The 17628-nt window shown below is 45.9% G+C and overlaps 1 protein-coding gene across 5 annotated transcripts in view; it reads left to right on the top strand.

The window, feature by feature from the left end:
* FNDC3A (fibronectin type III domain containing 3A) overlaps positions 1 to 17628 on the top strand; it is a 3436199-nt gene that overhangs the window by 418148 nt on the left and 3000423 nt on the right. For 3 of the 5 annotated variants that reach the window (XM_069639022.1, XM_069639027.1, XM_069639024.1), the window contains one exon: positions 7246 to 7290. The exons of the other annotated variants lie outside the window; for them this stretch is intronic. In XM_069639022.1, coding sequence (XP_069495123.1) covers positions 7246 to 7290 — 45 coding nt within the window. The remainder of the gene's footprint in view (positions 1 to 7245; positions 7291 to 17628) is intronic. 5 annotated transcript variants of the gene reach the window in all.

The raw sequence follows: 17628 nt of genomic DNA, 5'->3' as shown, positions 1-17628 counted from the left end.
GGCTGAGGGGGGGCGGCAGCGAGCAATTGGTAGGGGAGATGCGGAGAGAGGCACTTTTGCTTAGCGTGGTCTGTGACCTAATGGGTATCTCGTCAAGTGGTTGACACATAATGTCAGGGGGTTGAACACCCCGCTTAAAAGGAAAAAGCTGGAGTTGTTTACGCAGAGGGAGAGGCCAGATATTATGGGGCTTCAGGAAACACACTTGCTGCACAAAGACCAGGGTAGGCTGAAATTGCGTGGCTATGACCAGATTTTGCATGCCTCAGGCCCTTGTAAAGCTAGGGGGGTTGCCCTGGCTATTAGGAACATGGTGGATTTCAGACCCTGTGAGGTGAAGAGGGATAGGGAAGGGAGGTATATTGTGGCCGGGGGAGTTGTCAAGGAGTCCCATATACAATAGCTGTAGTGTACGCTGCTAACATAGGCCAGGAGCAGTTTTTACATCAGGTGCTAAAAGGCTAGAGCGCTCCTGGGTCCAGATTGTTCTTCTTGGGGATCTTAACATAGCGTGGGACAGGGAGAGGGACAGAACTGGAGGGAGGGGGTGAGGGGGAGCAGTAATGTCCGCGGAACTGAAGGAAAAGAGTGGTAGGCTGGGATTACGGGATGCTTGGAGGGAACTAAAGAGGGACGAGGAAGGCTATACCTTTTTGTCAGGAGTCCATGGCTCGCAATCCGGGTCTCGGTAGGTCTGGTGGGAAGCATTCGGGAAGTGTGCACGGGGCCGATAGGGATAGCGGATCACAAAATAGTCTCCCTGCTGATGGATGTGGGTCGGAGGGGGCGGGGGGTTTGGGGCTGGAAACTCCCAGCTGCCATTTTGAGGGACCCGGTAACTAGAGGGGACATTGAAGAGAAGATTAAGCTCTTTTTCGATCTCAACAAGGAGGATACTGGAGAGGGCATGAGGTGGGATGCATTCAAGGCCACTCTTAGGGGGGAATTTATAGCAATGATGGCCCACAGAGTGAAACAACTGCAAGCACTGGAATCTGAATTAGAGGCAGAGGTTGAGATGGCTAGACGGGCTGCGGGTAGCACTCCCTCCCGGAGAGCAATGAGGGAATACAGGAAAGGGTTGGGGCTACTGGAACTCCTGCGTACTAAAAAGGCTGAGGGAGCTTTGCTGTCGGTGCGGCAAAAATACTATTCCAGGGCTAATAAAGCTGATGCTCTTCTAGCGAGCTTATTGAGGGGGAAAAGGGCGAGAAACGTTATAACAGCACTGAAGTTAGGCACAGGGGAACGGGTCACAAAGCAGGAAGAAGTATGGGAGGCCCTGGCGGGGTATTACGAGTCCCTTTATGCCTCCCAGCATCCTCGAGGCAACTTGCAGGACGACTTCCTGCAAAAGGTACAACTGGGGGAAATTAGCAGGGAGACGACCGAAGCCCTGAACCGTGAAATCTCGGAAGAAGAGGTGCGTGGGGTGATAAGGGTGTTACCATCAGGCAAGGCCCCCGGCCCGGACAGCTACACTGCTGCTTTTTACAAGCTGTTCATCTCGCAGCTAGCCCCGATATTAACTTCACTATTTAATTCCTTCCGTCAATTAGGGAGAATTGCGTCCTCCATGGAAGAGGCTAAGGTCACCCTCATTCTCAAACCGAATAAAAATCCAGAAGAGAGAGCTTCTTACCGCCCGATTGCTCTGATTAATATCGATGCTAAGATTTTGGTAAACAGGCTGGATCCCATCCTCCTGCAATTGATACACCCCGACCAAGCCGGGTTCATTAGGGGTAGACAGACCGCCGACAACATTAAACGTGTGGCCCATATAATTGAGAAAGTGCAGAAAAGGAACACTCCCGCGGTCTTGGTGGCGTTAGACGCGGAAAAGGCTTTTCACCGTGTGGAGTGGTCTTTCCTGTTCCGCTTCATGGAAAGGATGGGTTTTGGGGGGGAATTTATGTCGATGGTTAGGGCTAATTATCAGGCGCCCTCTATCAGAGTGATGGTGAACGGGTCTGCTTCTAGAAGGATACCCCTGCAGAGAGGAACCAAGCAAGGCTGCCCGCTCTCCCCAATACTCTACGCAGTCTATTCAGAACCGCTTTTGCAGGCTTTCAGGGAGGCAGCAGAGATACAGGGCATTCCTTTCGGAGGTGCGCAACACAAAGTAGCAGCTTTTGTTGATGACATGCTGCTCACGCTCACGGCTCCGCAGGAATCGCTGCAGGCTAGCGTGACCCTTATGGAGACCTTTGGGGAAGCCTCAGGCCTCAAGATCAATGCCAACAAGTCAGAGGTTTTGAACCTGACCCTAGGTGCAACGGAAAGGGAGAGCCTGAAGGCGAGCTCTCGCTTTTTGTGGAGCCCTGGAGGGATACGTTACCTGGGTGTGAGGATTACGGCAACTTTGGGAGGATGGTACGCGGCAAACTTCCCCCCGCTCCTTAAGGCGATCAAGAAGGACTTCCAAAGATGGAGAGATTTAAGCGTATCTTGGATGGGGCGGATAGCCACGGTTAAAATGGTTACTCTGCCACGGCTAATGTATTTATTCCAAGCGGTCCCACAGCCAGTCCCGGTGGGCTTTTTCAAGGATTTGGGAGCGCCGATTAAAGGATTTATCTGGGAAGGGAAAAGACCCAGAGTGGGAGTTCGGCTACTGATGGCAGCAAGGGGCAAGGGAGGCCTTGCACTAGCAAATTTTCGGCAATACCATGAGGCTACGCAACTCTGCATTATCAGGGAATGGTTGAAAGGGGAGGAAGGCATGCAAGACAAACTATGGGTGAGGATGGATAGAGCGGTGGTGCACCGAGACCTAGCTGAAGTGTTATGGCTCCCAAAACCACTTAGACCTCGGCATCTCTACGAGAGTTCCATCACCAAACATATGGCTGACAATTGGGACAAGTTGGCAGGCACCAAGGGGATCACCACATTCCCGTCTCCCTTCACTCCCATCTTCGGTAATGGAGACTTTTCTCCAGGGCTGGAGAGAGGTGCTTTCATGAGGTGGCGGGAGGGAGGCTGCAGGAAACTGTGCGATATTATCCGGGGGAGGGGGGTAACTCCTATCGTTCATCGACTGTAAGAGGAACTTTGCGGTACAGGAGGATGAAAGGCTAAGGTATGCGCAGATACGGCATTGTGTATTACAACCAGGGGTTAGAACGGCAGCCACAAGGGAACCAACGCCTTTTGAAAAATTCCTACTCACTAATGATGGTACGAAGGGCCTCATTTCTAATATCTGTAAGATTCTTGGCAGAGCAAAGGCAGGGGTTTATGGGGGTATATGCGGGACTGGGAGTGAGTCCTTGGGCGTGAGATTAGCAGGAGAGATTGGGAGAGGCTGTGGAGGAGAATCCCTAAACTGGTCAAGGCGTCCCACTTACAGGAGGCTTGGTATAAGATTCTGTTTGGGTGGCATTACACCGCGGCCCGGCTTCATAGGATTTACCCGCCAGTGTCGGGGAAATGCTGGAGGGATTGTGGAATGGCAGGCTCCGCGGAGCATATTTGGTGGAAATGCCCAAAAATTGAACAGTTCTGGGGAGAAATACCGAAGACTCAGGAGCATGCCTTCGGCCAGGGAGACGAAAGAACGCCAGCATAAATCCTCTTAGGCATTCGGGATGACCTGGGGCCAGGTGAGCCTAGAGGAAGGGAAAAAGCTAAGGCAATAATGACTCTTGCGGCTATGCTGTTAATAGCCCAGAGATGGGGAGAGGCCCTGAGGTTCCTATGGGTCAAGACTGGCTCCGAAAAATGTGGGAAATTGTGGCTTTGGAATGGGCGACTTATGCCATGAATGATAAAGAACATTGCTTCACGGCGGACTGGGGGGAATTATTGAATGTTCCTAAAGATGACTTTAGGGTAATGTGGTGCTCGCAGCGTTTGAGATTATTGGATTTACAGGAAATGTGGAGTGTCAGCCCGATAAAAGGGCGGTTAAACAGTTCAAGCTCGTTGCCGGGGAGGGGTTGAGGAGGGGGAGGGAGGTGCGGTTGAAGGAATGTTCTGTTTGTTATCTTGTAAAATTCAATAAAAAGAGTTTTAAAAAAAAATGGCAGATTGTCTCATGATTCTCACATACATCACCTCCTTTTGTTTTACAACAGTTTATTGCCTTTAAATTCCAGTTGGCCTAGTTGTTTCGGTGTTGAAATGCCTGGTATTTAGCCTTTTTGTGAATTAAACAGTAGCCAGTGGCGAGTTCTCAGTGCTGGATTCTGTGAAAAAGTATTGCTGTGTTCTGTGTGTATTGAAGTTCCTTTGTGCGTTAGTCCAACATACTGAGTAGGGCTGGGCGATATGGACCAAAAGTCATATCTCAATATTTTTGTGCTGAATGGCGATGTACTAAATATATACGATATATATCTCAATGTTGTTTATGTGGGTTAAATGCTCAGTTGTAAGCCTCCAATTACATGTGAGATGTCACAAACACCTTTATTTATAAGGCATTGGTCAAAATAAAGTGCAAATTCAGGGTTCCTCTTCCTGTTTAAGAATACACACAGCTGTGTAAATATCAAAATGTAAATAGAAAATTGTAGTTTATGTAATAATGTGTATATATATTTATATATTTCGATGTTAACGATATTGTCTCATTCAATAACAATTTTGAAAATATATTGATATATCTCCAAAACTCAATATATATCACCCAGCTCTAATTCTGATATATTACATGGACGCGGTAGCGTCCATGTAGTTATGGTTAAGTTGGTGTTTCCATAGGAAGAGCATTATTTGGGTGGCTTATAACTTCGCTCCCTCTGGACGAATCCTCACCAAACTGTGCAAAAAAAGTATATGGCCCACTCTGAATTCCTTTGCAAATAGAGGTTTGGTCCAGGGGGGGCAAAGTTATAGGGGGGGTCCCAAAACTTTTGTTTTTTCCCATAGTCATAATGGGAAAAAACTTTGCGCACGCCTACAGCCCAAACCGCTGGACGGATTTACACCAAATTTGCGGCAGGAGAGGGGGCTTGGTCCCAAAAGCGTGCCTTTGCAAATTTGGTGTAAATCCGTCCAGTAGTTCTTTTTAAAATGACCAAAATGTAAGGCAAAAAAATTAGTGATATCTCCGTTCGCTCCGCGGACGGACTTCCCTGTTCGCTCCGCGGACAGCGCCCCGATTGGCCAAGCGGCTTGCATGATGTCTGCGGACATGCGACCTGTTCGCTGATTGGACGTGGTTCGTGAAGCGCGTCAGATTTTTTGTGGGCCCGCCATCTTGCATTCGCCAATGACCACGGACAGCGCGGTGGTACTTGGATTAAAAATTGTATTTAGTGGAGTGTGTTGGTGTGTAAGAGTGTTTGGGGATGGTGGGGGGAGTATGAGATAGGTTCAGTGTTCTTTTTTTTAATGTGCTAGACGCTCTTGTTGTGTTTGATTTGTCTGCGGACAACACAGCTGTTCTGAAATTTTCTATATAAACTAAATGGTGGGGTGTTCTGAGGACGGAGTATGTGTCCGTTTTGTTCGCAAGAAAGCTAAAATTGAGCTAAGAACACTCGCAGTGTCCTTAAATGTTGGTACATAAACAAAAGGGGGGTATCCTGAGGATGCTGTCCGTATTGTACTCTGGCAAGTTGAATGTGTTCTAAGAACACTCGCGGTGCTGAAATGTTTGCAATTAAACAAAATGGGGGTGTTCTGAGAACGCTGTTCGTATTGTTCGTTGTCAGGTTGAAAGTGTTCTAAGAACCCTCCTTATGTCCGCTGACATTACAATTTCCTATGGGCCTTAGCCGACTTTTTGTCCACTAAACAAACGATAAATCAGGCTGCTGTGCGCCGACATTATGTGATAATCCTATCACTTGCCCCATCGACCTGGCTGACCTGTTTTTGCAACACTAAATCATATCTCCCGCCCCTAAGCCTGACATTATCAAAGCATTCATATTCCCCGTATCTCTCCGTGACGTTACAGGGTGCGTAGCCAAACGCGCCGAGTCGTCTCCAGTCCTACGCGACTTTACACAGAACCCGGAAAACAACACACATCATCTCACAACACAGCGTGCCACAATTCGGAATATGAAACTGTGATTTAAAAGCAAACCGCAACATTGTACATTTCGTAAAGTACATTTATTTGATATCAAATGTTTAGAGAATATTCAGCGATTTGCATTTGTCTTTGCTGTCGATCTGCAAAAGTTCATCTTGAGTCACGCGCTGTTCCTTTGCGCTACACAGGGTGTTGGTTTATGATAAAAGAAGCACTATGGTCGCACTGATAATTGGAAGGCTGTTCCAACAACGAGGCATTATGGATTATAAAATACTAGCATATTAAAAATGGCAGTAGACGTTTAAGAAGCGACAACAGAACAATCTAATCATTGTGGTGTTTATTTAAATACTACTGCATTTGCATGTGAATGCATGCATATGGATGTAATGAGTTTGCATCCGTGCATTCGCGACTTTCATTACAAAAAAGGGGTGAGCTCAATGAGAGGCTATAACAACAATGCCCTCAGCAATCACCTATCATGCACCTGGTGAACTATGCAAATTAGGTTATGACGTCATTTAGCTACTTCTAGCTACTTTTATGACAGCCAATAGCTACTTTTCTTACTAAAGAGTTGCCAACACTGCTCCTACGCGACTTCATACAGAATCCGGAAAACAACACAGATCATCTCACAACACAGCACGCCACAATTTGGAATATGAAACTGTGATTTAAAAGCAAACAGCAAGATTGTACATTTCGTAAAGTACATTTATTTGACATCAAATGTTTAGAGAATATTCAGCGATTTGCATTTGTCTTTGCTGTCGATCTGCAAAAGTTCATCTTGAGTCACGCGCTGTTCCTTTGCGCTACACAGGGTGTTGGCTTTTGATAAAAGGAGGACTGTGGTCGCACTGATAATCGGAAGGCTGTTCCAACAACGAGGCATTAGACCACCATAATGGTTGGTATGTTGCTTCTAGCCGCTAGTACTGCGAAAGGGCATATTGGTCCTTGGCGATTGTCCCATAAAATGGTGAGGGTCATGAAGTTGTTTACTAGGAGCTGCACCTGGCAGTTAAAAAATGCATCGGCCGGGGTCTGAAAATCGTGGCATTGACATTAGGGAAGGATGTACCTATTTTAAAAACATAAATTAGTCTCACGAGCCGATCTTCATTAAAAATATTCATTTTTATTCATTAGGGCGTGAAACTATTTGCTAGCGAGGATAGTGCAACAAAGTATGTTAACTTATTCCCACTAACGCACCCTCTCTCCTCTGCCTTTTTCAGAGCCGTCTGAGCGCCAGCGGACCACTTCGGCGGTGATAGTGCACGGTACAAAACAATATGCCACATTGAACGAACAAGTACAACTTAACCGGGCTTTAACGCCACGCTATTGTTATTATATTCTGGTATAAAATAATCTAAAGGGTTACTTACATTATATTGGCATTTTCCATTGTCTACGCGTAATGAAGTCCCTAAATACGGCTCCGTCTGTGCCAACGATCTTTCTCATAGTGATATAATATATAAAAGCGGTTTTGTTTCAGAAATGTCATCCTTATTGTCTCTTACGTTTTTGCACCCCTCCTTCAAAAGAAGTCTTTTGGCACGATCCCTGTCTTTCAAGGTCAAAAAACAATAGAACCTTATAGTGCGAGTCATGGGCCACTCCGGCCCGCGAGCAAAAAATGGAAGCAGCTGACCTTCACTGTGAACGAGCATACATTCTTACTTTGCAACATTCTGTGTAAAGCCATCCCTGAGAAATTGCTTTTTACACTGCATCTTTGTATATTGTCTGCATGCTAATGAAAAAAGTTTGTTAAAGGGAGTTTATGGTTCATTTGCGCTACTAAAAACCTATGAAATTCAGTAAAAAAACGTTGTTAAAGGGACGTTATGGTTAAGTTGCGCTACTAAAAACCTATGAAATTCAGTAAAAAAACGTTGTTAAAGGGATGTTATGGTTAAGTTGCGCTAATAAAAACCTATGAAATTCAATGAAAAAACTTTGTTAAAAGGGACGTTATGGTTAAGTTGCGCTACTAAAAACCTATCAAATTCAGTAAAAAAACTTTGTTAAAGGGACGTTATGGTTCAAAGTAAAACCAAAAAACCACTGTAATTCGGGAGTTACGGTAAGATAAGCAACCATAACTCGCGCCACCGTGCACTGCTAACACTAACACCCAGGACACCAAAGATGACATCACAAATGTCATTGATGACATCACTGATGACATCACATGTGCATTTACTTTTCATGAAAACTCTGTAGGAGGGATTCTTATAATGTTGACCAAAAAGTGTCAAGGATCATTTGAATAAATATCATGAGCTAATTAGTGCATTAAGCAATGCATTGATATAAATAGCATTCTATTATGAAGTTCTATCCAGTATACTAAGCAACTCATGCAGAAACTTAGGCAGTGTGTGCAGTATACATGATGAAGATGGAATATTCATAATCTTGCCATGTAGAATAATGAAATGATAACTGCTTTCTTATTAGAGTTTTGCGTACTGTGAAACATGTAATAAGTAGCTAATAAAACCCACTTAATACATAATTACATTATTACTGACAAAACACAAAGAGACAACAACACATACAAATATGAGCATATACAGGGACAGAGAAGTAAGCAAAAAGCAGAAGTAGTAGCAGAAAGAGTTCATAACCTAACTGATTATCTTTATGCAGAGAAATGATTGCTCTTTTTCAAAGCTGCTACTTACTGTATGTATGTGTATCAAATGATGTCAGTGAACCCTAAGGAAAGGAGTGTGAGTACAATGTATTCAAATATGAGCATATACAGGGAAGGTATAGTAATAAAAATAAAACTATGAGAAAGTGCTGATCACTCTAATGATTATCTTCATGCACAGAAAGGATTGCTCTCTTTCAAGCCTGTGTCTTCCGCTATATATATGTTTCATATGATATGACTTGACCCTAAATCTACAAATATAGTACCTTTTCAATTTTTACTTCCCGACTGTTACTGAAGAAAACTATGTGGCTTAGATATGTCAGTAAAGGAAAAAAAGGGAGAGCCAGCCATGTGATGTCATCAGTGATGTCATCAATGACATTTGTGATGTCATCTTTGATGTCCTGGGTGTTAGCAGTGCACAGTGGCGCGAGTTATGGTTGCTTTTGTTACCATAACTGCCGAATTTCAGGGGTTTTTCGGTTTTACTTTGAACCATAACAGTCCCTTTAACAACGTTTTTTTACTGAATTTGATAGGTTTTTAGTAGCGCAACTTAACCATAACGTCCCTTTTAACAACGTTTTTTCATTGAATATATATATAGTTGGCATAGTCCATTATTGATCAAACCAGTGCTTTGAAGCACGTTCCGTGCACTGGAAGGCTAGCAATGGGATGGTTTGTTTGAGCAAAAATGGAAGGAATGTTGCTTTACTGGTTTATGGTTTCGGGTTAGGGGGTCCATTATCGGTAAGAATCCCAAGGTTCTTGGTTACTCTTGAGGTTTTTGGGCAGGTATCAATTTGTTCAGACTAGAAAGTGGTGTTTGCTGTGTTGCAATCAGATGATCATGATTTCTCTTTTGCTGAAGTTTAGTTTTATGTTTGTGGTCATCTGTGTGCTCACCTCTGCAAAGAAATTGGCGAGGGCATTGTTGGTCTCATTGTTGCTGGTCTTTTAAAATGACTTTTGCGTTGTGAGTGTAGTTGTAGCGGGTGAGTCCTTTATGCATGAGCCTCATGATGTTGAAAAGTAGTGTTGATAGGTTTCACTGTTGCAGAACTACTCAGCCTATTTTCCAAGAGTTGACACTTTAAGGGGGAAGGCAGATGATTTGTGTTAAATCTGTGAGGACAACCCACATCCATTGTAGTGTTGTGTAGTCCAACTCCAAATCTCCTGATACACTTGTGTGATTGGAGTGTCACAATCCACATGAGATAACCAAAGGTATGAGTATAGGGTGTGTTTGTGTCTGTCTCGAGGATGATGTAATCACAGGCATATATAGCACGTGCAGTGCCCGTTGGCTTCAGTTCTGTTTTTCCGAGTAAGCTTATGCTTCGAAAACTACGGCGTGCGTTAGAAATTTCCTTGAGAAATATCTGAAAATGTCTTGGTCTTCAGCAACTGACTACCCTGAAGACCATGTTGAAAAAGTGTCAAGACTGTGATGCCAAGATGTCACTGACCGATCTGCATTGAGTATGCTTGTGGTGTCTCGGTGTGGAGCACAAGACCTCGGCCTGTTCAAAGTGTCAATCGATGACTGGAAAAGCTCTGAAGGAGCATAAGAGGAAATTGGCAGCAGGTAGATTCCCTAAGAAATCCCCATCGACTACCCTGACGAAGAAACCTTCTTCTGACGAAGCGATAGGTAACTCTCCTCAAAGAAAGAAGGCACTAAGGTCCAGGTCAAGGATTGGCTCCCACCATCTTGTCGAAAGTTAGTCGAGGAAGCTGAAGAAGATGCATCATAAATGGCCTACTTCGACGTCCTTGTCCGACTCCTCTCCTGAACAAGCTAAATCCTGTCCCACTAAGGCCTTCGCCCCTGCCGAATGGGAAGTATTCAGGCAAGAAATGCTTAAAATATTGGATAACCAGAAACCCTCAAAACAGGCAGGCCATGCTCCTACCGTGCCTTTTGAACCCAATAAGGAAAGGGCTCAAGCAAAATCCTGTGCGCCATCAAGCCCGGGATGAAGGCCAGATCCCCATCGATACCGTCGAGGCCTCTACACTATGAGAAATCAATGAGGAATCCTTTGAGTCGTAATTCGAAAGACAAGTCAAGGTTGTCGCCGCCATCAATGCAATCGAAGACTCCGGTGCCATCAATGTCGAAAATGTCTTCATCAAAGACATCGAATCCTTGGGCATCAGCTTTCCAAATTTTGGATGCCTTTACCTGAGAAAACTTTCACTGTTTTATCAAGAAAGGATTTCTTTGAATCTCTTACATCCATTTATGAGGATAATGAGCCATCTGATAATGATGTGCCCTTTGGTTTGCAGTATGGTACACCAAATGTCCCTGATATATTCACATCAGAGGAATCCAGACTGAAAGACCTACATGGAAATTTGCAGAGTGACGATTCACCGGAGTTGGAATTTGGAAAGCCGGAGTCAGGTGAGCATGCAGATGCCTCTTACAGGCAGTTGATGACCAGGGTAGTGGAATACCTGGAATGGAGCAGACCTGCCCCCCTTTCAAACAGGATAACTTTACAGATATCCTAAATAAAGGTCCTCTAAAGGATCCCATTTTACCATTTCATATTGCTCTTCAGAAGAGAGTAAGTGCCAATTGGGTAGCACCGGAGTCAAGACCGGCAGTAAATAAGCACCTGACAAGGAAATAGCACCCATCAAGTAGTGACCCTAGCTACTTGTCGAAACACCCTACCCCAGAAAGTCTGGTGGTGCAGACAGCAACCGCTACCCCGAAACAGACAGATTATCCCACCATCCCACCGGATAGGGATGATTAAAGGTTACATGCCTGGTCAAGAAAAGTATTTTCTGCTGGGAGCATAGCTCTTAAATCGGCCAACTCCACATATGCCTTGGCAAAGTTTTCATATTTTCATACACTCTATTGGACTGCATTTGTATGGCAGCTGAGCATATTCCTGATGGGGAGGAAAGAGACGATTTCTAGGCCATTGTTAAGGATGGCAAGGAAACCATGTGCGAGTCTCTTCATTCGGGTTTGGATTCTGCTGACAGCATCAGCAGAGCCATGGCGGCAAGCACCGTAACAAGCAGATTTGCATGGTTAAGGAAATCTGGATTTGCACCGGACGTGCAGTCTAGACCCCTTAACATGCCTTTTGACAGGGCTCATATTTTTGGCAGCAAGGCTAACGAAAGCTTAGAGAGGCACAGCTCCACCCTACTGATGAGGTCCAACCAGACCGAAACACGTGTCTGGGGTTGCTGTTGGTACTCTTGCTCAAAGGAGAATTGCTTAGCATTTCTTTGGTGGACTGCCCTAAGGCAGGTCAAAGAATGATATATTTTAGATATTTCTCCTCTGTGAAAGATAGTGAGCTAAAGACTCTGGGTAAGTCTCTCGTAACCAGGACTAATGTCCGGCAGAGGGACTCCCAGGACCCCCTCTTGTTTTTTGCAGAGCTCAAAGGCGGCAGTCAAGTCTTTGGGTGCCGCTATTAGGCAGCCTCAGCCTTTTCACCCCAGTGGACCATCTTGGAGGGGTAGATCCTTTCGCTACTAGTCAGTTGGAAGAGCTAGAGGAATGGCTGGTCAGACAGGCTAAAGAAGATTTCCTCGTGATGGACAAGGGAGAGGTGCAAAGTCTGCTCAAGCAGCAGCATCTTAGCCAACAGCCACTGCTTCAGCCGCCTCAAAATCTATCTGAGGACTTGAGTCACGACACCCCTGTGGGAGGCAGACTGTCTCAGCATCTGAAAGTATGGTGAGACATTACTTCAGATGATTGGGCATTAAAAACCATAGCCCAAGGTTACTGCCTCGCCTTCATTCAGAGACCTCAGAACCATCCACCGGGGAAACTTTCTTTGAAGGTTCCAGATCCGTTTCTTGTGCAGGAAATGTTTACCCTGCTAGAGAAAGGTGCTATAGAGCCGGTACCTGTAGCGGAGAGGAACAAGGGATGCTATTCTCCTTCTTTCCTAATCTCCAAGAAGGATGGAGGACTGAGACCCATGTTGGACTTGAGATACTTGAACAAGTTCCTCAGGAAGGACAAGTTCAAGATGGTCACACTTTCTCAGATCTTTCAGGCCCTCCAACTCCAGGATTGGATGATACCATTGGACCTTCTGGATGCTCATTTTCATGTGCTAATCCATCTCGAGCACAGAAAGTACCTAAGGTTCGCCGTTGGCGGTTCTCATTATCAGTTTCCAGTTCTGCCATTAGGGCTGAACTACGCCCCGAGGGTTTTCACCAAACTGATGGCGGTGGTGGCAACAAGTCTCAGGAGAGTCTCAGGACAGGGGGAATTCACATCTATCCCTACCTGAACAATTGGCTGATCAGGGCGCATTCTCCCATACAAGTTCTGGATCAACTCCACATCACCTGCCACTCTCTTCACAGAGTGGGCTTCTCCTTCAATTAGAAGAAGTCCCATATGACCCCCAACTCAAAAGCTCCAGTTCATCGGGGCTGTACTGGATACATCCTTGAGAAAGAGCTCGTCACCCAAAGTGAGGGCTCAAGACATTCTGCAGATGGTCTCCACGTTTCAGAGTGCCCAGCATCTCCCGGCCTTTGACTTTTTGGAGTTGCTCGGCCTCATGGCATCCTGCATTTTTCTGTTGCCAGAGGCTCGCCTGCGAATGAGATCCCTTCAATGGGCTCTCAAGACACAATCGTCTCAATTATCGGACAAAATGTCAGACCTACTTCAGGTTCCAAGCAGGGTTGCACGGAATCTCCTGTGGTTGACCTGCGCGGACAACATTCTGAAGGGAGAACCTTTTTGGCAACCATTGCTGAGATAACGGTATTGACGGACGCCTCACTTACGGGGTGGGGAGCCCACGTTAGCGATCTGACAATCAGCGGTCGTTGGTCTCCATCGGAGCCCAAACTGCACATCAATCTTTTGGAGCCAAGAGCAATCAAACTTGCACTGAAGGCTTTTCTGCTCTCTGTATGGGGAAAGAATGTACTGATAATGACGGATAATACAGTGGTCATGTACTACCGTAACAAGAGAGGAGGTGTAGTGTCACTACTATTGTGCAGAGGCAATGCAGCTCTTGTTCTGGGCAATACAAGAAGGAATATCTCTCAGTAGTTTCCTACCCGAAGAGGAGAACACGGCAGCAGACGCTCTGAGCAGGCAGAGCACAGTCTCCCACAAGTGGGAACTAGCTCAGGAAGTCCTTCAAGAGATCTTCAACCTTTGGGGAGCCCCTCAAGGGGATCTGTTCACGACCAGTGTCAACCGGAAGTGCAAACTGTAGTTCGTTCATGGTGGACTGGGAGTTTCCACTCCTGTATGCATTTCCTCCAGTCGCTGTCATTCCTCATGTGATCAGGAGGTTGAGAAAGTTCAGGAAACCTATGATCCTAATTGCCCCGGATTGGGCCAGGAGGACATGGTATCCGGACCTTCTGGACATGTTCATCTACCCTCCAATGCGTCTTCCAAAAAGAGAGGATCTTCTCTTGCGAGAGGAGGGTCGGGTTCTCCATCCAGAGGTCAAGACACTCGGCCTTCGCGCATGGTTTCTGAGAGGCTGAGGCATAAGGATTGGGACCTCCTGGATGACGTAATGGAGGCCAGCAACTAAGTCTTTGTACCGCTGCCTTTTGAACACATTCTGCAGCTGGTGCAGAGACAAGAATGTGGACCCTTTGCTATGCAAGACACCGAGGTGTTATCATTTCTACTGTACCTAGCCAATCTGGCGCTTCAGGTTGGGACCATTAAAGGTTATTTGGCGACGGTTTCCATCTTCAAGTGCTCGTCTGAGGAAACTTCATATTTTAAGATACCTTTGGTGATACAATTTCTGAAGGGACTCACTAATGTGTTTCCTCATCCCCCTTTAAGGTTCCTGTTTGGGACCTTAATCTGGTGTTAACATTTCTTATGTGTGCACCATTTGAACCACTCCATTCATGTCCCTTAAGGTCACTAACGTTCAAGACCATCTTGTTGGTAGCACTAACTTCAGCCCGTAGAGTGAATAAGTTGCAGGCACTATCCGCTAAGCCACCATTTACAGTATTTCACAAGGACAAGGTCGTCCTGAGGGTCAAGCATTCATTTCTATCTACGGTCATTTCACACTTTCATTTAGGACAAAAGATTGTGTTACCCCCTTTCTATCCTCCAGCTCATCCTGGCAAGGAGGAGGAGAAATTGCACAGGCTTGATCCACAAAGGGCTCTGAGCTTCTACATTTCAAGGTTGTCAATACTTCGTCTGGATGGCCAACTATTCATTGGTTATATGGGTCATAGACTGGGTCAGGCTGTAACAAAGCAGGCCTTATCCAGATGGATTATTCTAGTTATTTCAGAATGCTACAGACTGGCGGGCAAGGATCCTCCAGAAGTCTTGAGGGCCCATTTCATTAGGGGCATGGCTACTTTCTCTGCTCTGAAAAGAGGTGTTTCTATTCAAAACATGTTTGAGGCAGCTACGTGGTCTACAATAGACACTTTCACTAAGCATTACTGCCTTGATTCTACCCTAAGTCAGGAAGGAAGCTTTGGAAAAGCTGTCTTCCATTGTGTTCATCGCAACCATTAATAGCTAAATTCTTGCACCCTCTCCAAAAAAAACACTGCTTTGGGAGTCTATCAAAGATGAGGAATACGTGGGAGGACACAATCCATTCGAAGAACAAGTTACTTACCCCTGGTAACGTTCTTTCAACTGGATGTTCTTCCCACGTATTCCTCATCGCCCTCCCAGCCTACCCCTCAGTAGAATTTCCTATTTTATTACAGTTTTCGCTCCTTCAGAGCCTAGTACGGTCAAACCTGTGTTGATGCGGGTAGTTCTACTTGAGAGTGACACGAAAAAACATAATTGTAGCCAACGGGCGCTGCACGTGCTATATATGCCTGTGATGACATCCTCCTCGAGATGGAGGTCCTCGAGCAACATCGCGTCGACTGCATCGACGCACAGCGCCCTCTGCCGAAAAAGATTTCCGAAGCGGCTGAAGCTGGTTATTGGAGATATCAAATATGAGGAATACGTGGGAGGAACATCCAGTCGAAAGAACGTTACGAGGGGTAAGTAACTTGTTATTCTTTGGTGAGGATCTCTTGTAGATGTCTTGGAGGACTGTGTTCTCTGAGGAGTCTGCTTTACTTTTTCACCAGCTTTAAATCCACTTTGATTGGTTTGAATTGTAGAGTGTTAGCATTGTGACTGGGTTCAAATTGGGAAAGATTTCATCAATTCCAGCATTCTGTGCTGTATGCGTGGCTTGCGAGATGTTTTTTACTTTATTTTGGAAGCAGTTGGTGACACCACACGATTTCTGGGATTGTGTGGGTGATTTGTTGCATTTGAGTTTTCTCATGGATGATTTTTCAACCCTTTTCTCAAGGGGAGTTGCTATTCTGATACTTTGTGTGGTGAACTCTTGTTTGGCCTTGCTGGTGTGTAGTGTTTAACGGTCTCCAATATGCTGCCTTGTCTTGCTGGTTATGTTTTCTCCAAGCTTGTTCCAATTTCTAACTGACTGTTTACCTGGCATAGAATGGCAGTTCTTGGGAATTTGAGGCTTCTCTTAACTTACAATGGTACCAACTGGCCGCGCAGGGCTGTATTATGCCTACAATTATTACACCTTACATGTGAGCCTGCAACAGGCACTCAATGGCAGCTTTTTGTCACTGAACATTAATTTGAAGTTTACCAGGTATGATTAGATTGAGGCAATACATGAACAAGATGTGGCAACACATTTACACCAATTCATTGGGTATTGAACAATGTGAGCCTATGTAGAACAGTGGTACTGGATATAATATACACATGTACCAAAGTAATAGTTTTGGCTCCTGCAAGCTGAATGCTTTCTCTGTGTTCTCTGCAAAACCAAAGGGGGATGGATGGAAGGTTTTTAATTAATAACTCTTTCATTGCTCTGGGTAATCCTGCAGACTCTTTAGCCTGGCAAGGGTTGGTGAGCTGATGCGAGTAGATCTAAGTCACGTGATCTATTTATTTATTTATTGGTTTTTATAATGCGCCTGTACACAATGGGCCCCATTACAAGTGTGCCCGTCCGGGAACTACGGTACCGGTAAGCATGCTGGTACCGTAGTTCCCGGACTGGCAAACTAAGAGTTGTGCTTGCGGGTGCCTTTCTGCCCGCCAGGTTTGGCCTGGCGGGCAGAGCGGCACCCGTGAGCACATGGTGCCGGTGCATCCGGCTTTCCCATTCCCATTGAGCCCTCAATGGGAATGGGGAAGAATTTTTCCTGGCGCCCAGGAATGGCCAAATGGCGGGTCTGGCAAGGCCGTAATGACCCGGTAATTGCCCATTTCTGGGTGCCGTAAAAAATAAAATACTGGCGGCAGCCTCCTAATGAGACCCAATGTGTTTCAATGCGAAACAAGACAAGGAGGTTGGTGCGGGGAGGCAGGGATGACAATAACAGAAACGGCCCTACTAGGCCTTGTGACATTTGGATTGTGCAAGTGCAGTTCTAGAATTGCAGGGGAGAGGGGAGGGGGGTAGTGCTGGAGGGTTCAGCAAGTGCCCGGGGAGCCCAGGCAGACCGAGTCTAGGGAGAGTAGAGGTCAGGGAAGAAAATTCCACATGCTAAGTGCAAGGAACGGGCTGGAAGGTCTAAGGGGGTTCAGGTCCTCCCCAGGGCCTGGTGACCTGTAAGAATATGAAGGAACCAGGCAGCCAGTGCATAGGAGAAGGGGGGGCATTATCAGGGGAGTGGGAAGGAGGAAGAGAAGAGGAGGGTCTTGAGAAGCTTCTGGAATTTAAGGAGATCCAGCTCAAGTCTGAGAGTCTCAGGGAGGCCATTCCAGAGGGAGGAGAAAGATCTGCCCCCCCATCCCACTCTCTGCTTGGAGAAGCGTCCGATCTGCAGAGAGTTCGAGCTAGAAGACCAAAGGGCTCTTGCAGGGAGATATTTAGGGAGAGAGAGTTGTATGTGGCGGGGTCACAGG

This window comes from Ambystoma mexicanum, chromosome 7q, assembly GCF_040938575.1.
Source record: "Ambystoma mexicanum isolate Mex_15411 chromosome 7q, UKY_AmexF1_1, whole genome shotgun sequence".
NCBI lineage: Eukaryota > Metazoa > Chordata > Amphibia > Caudata > Ambystomatidae > Ambystoma > Ambystoma mexicanum.
Note: the sequence above shows the minus strand (reverse complement) of the source record. Positions and strands in the feature narration are given on the sequence as shown.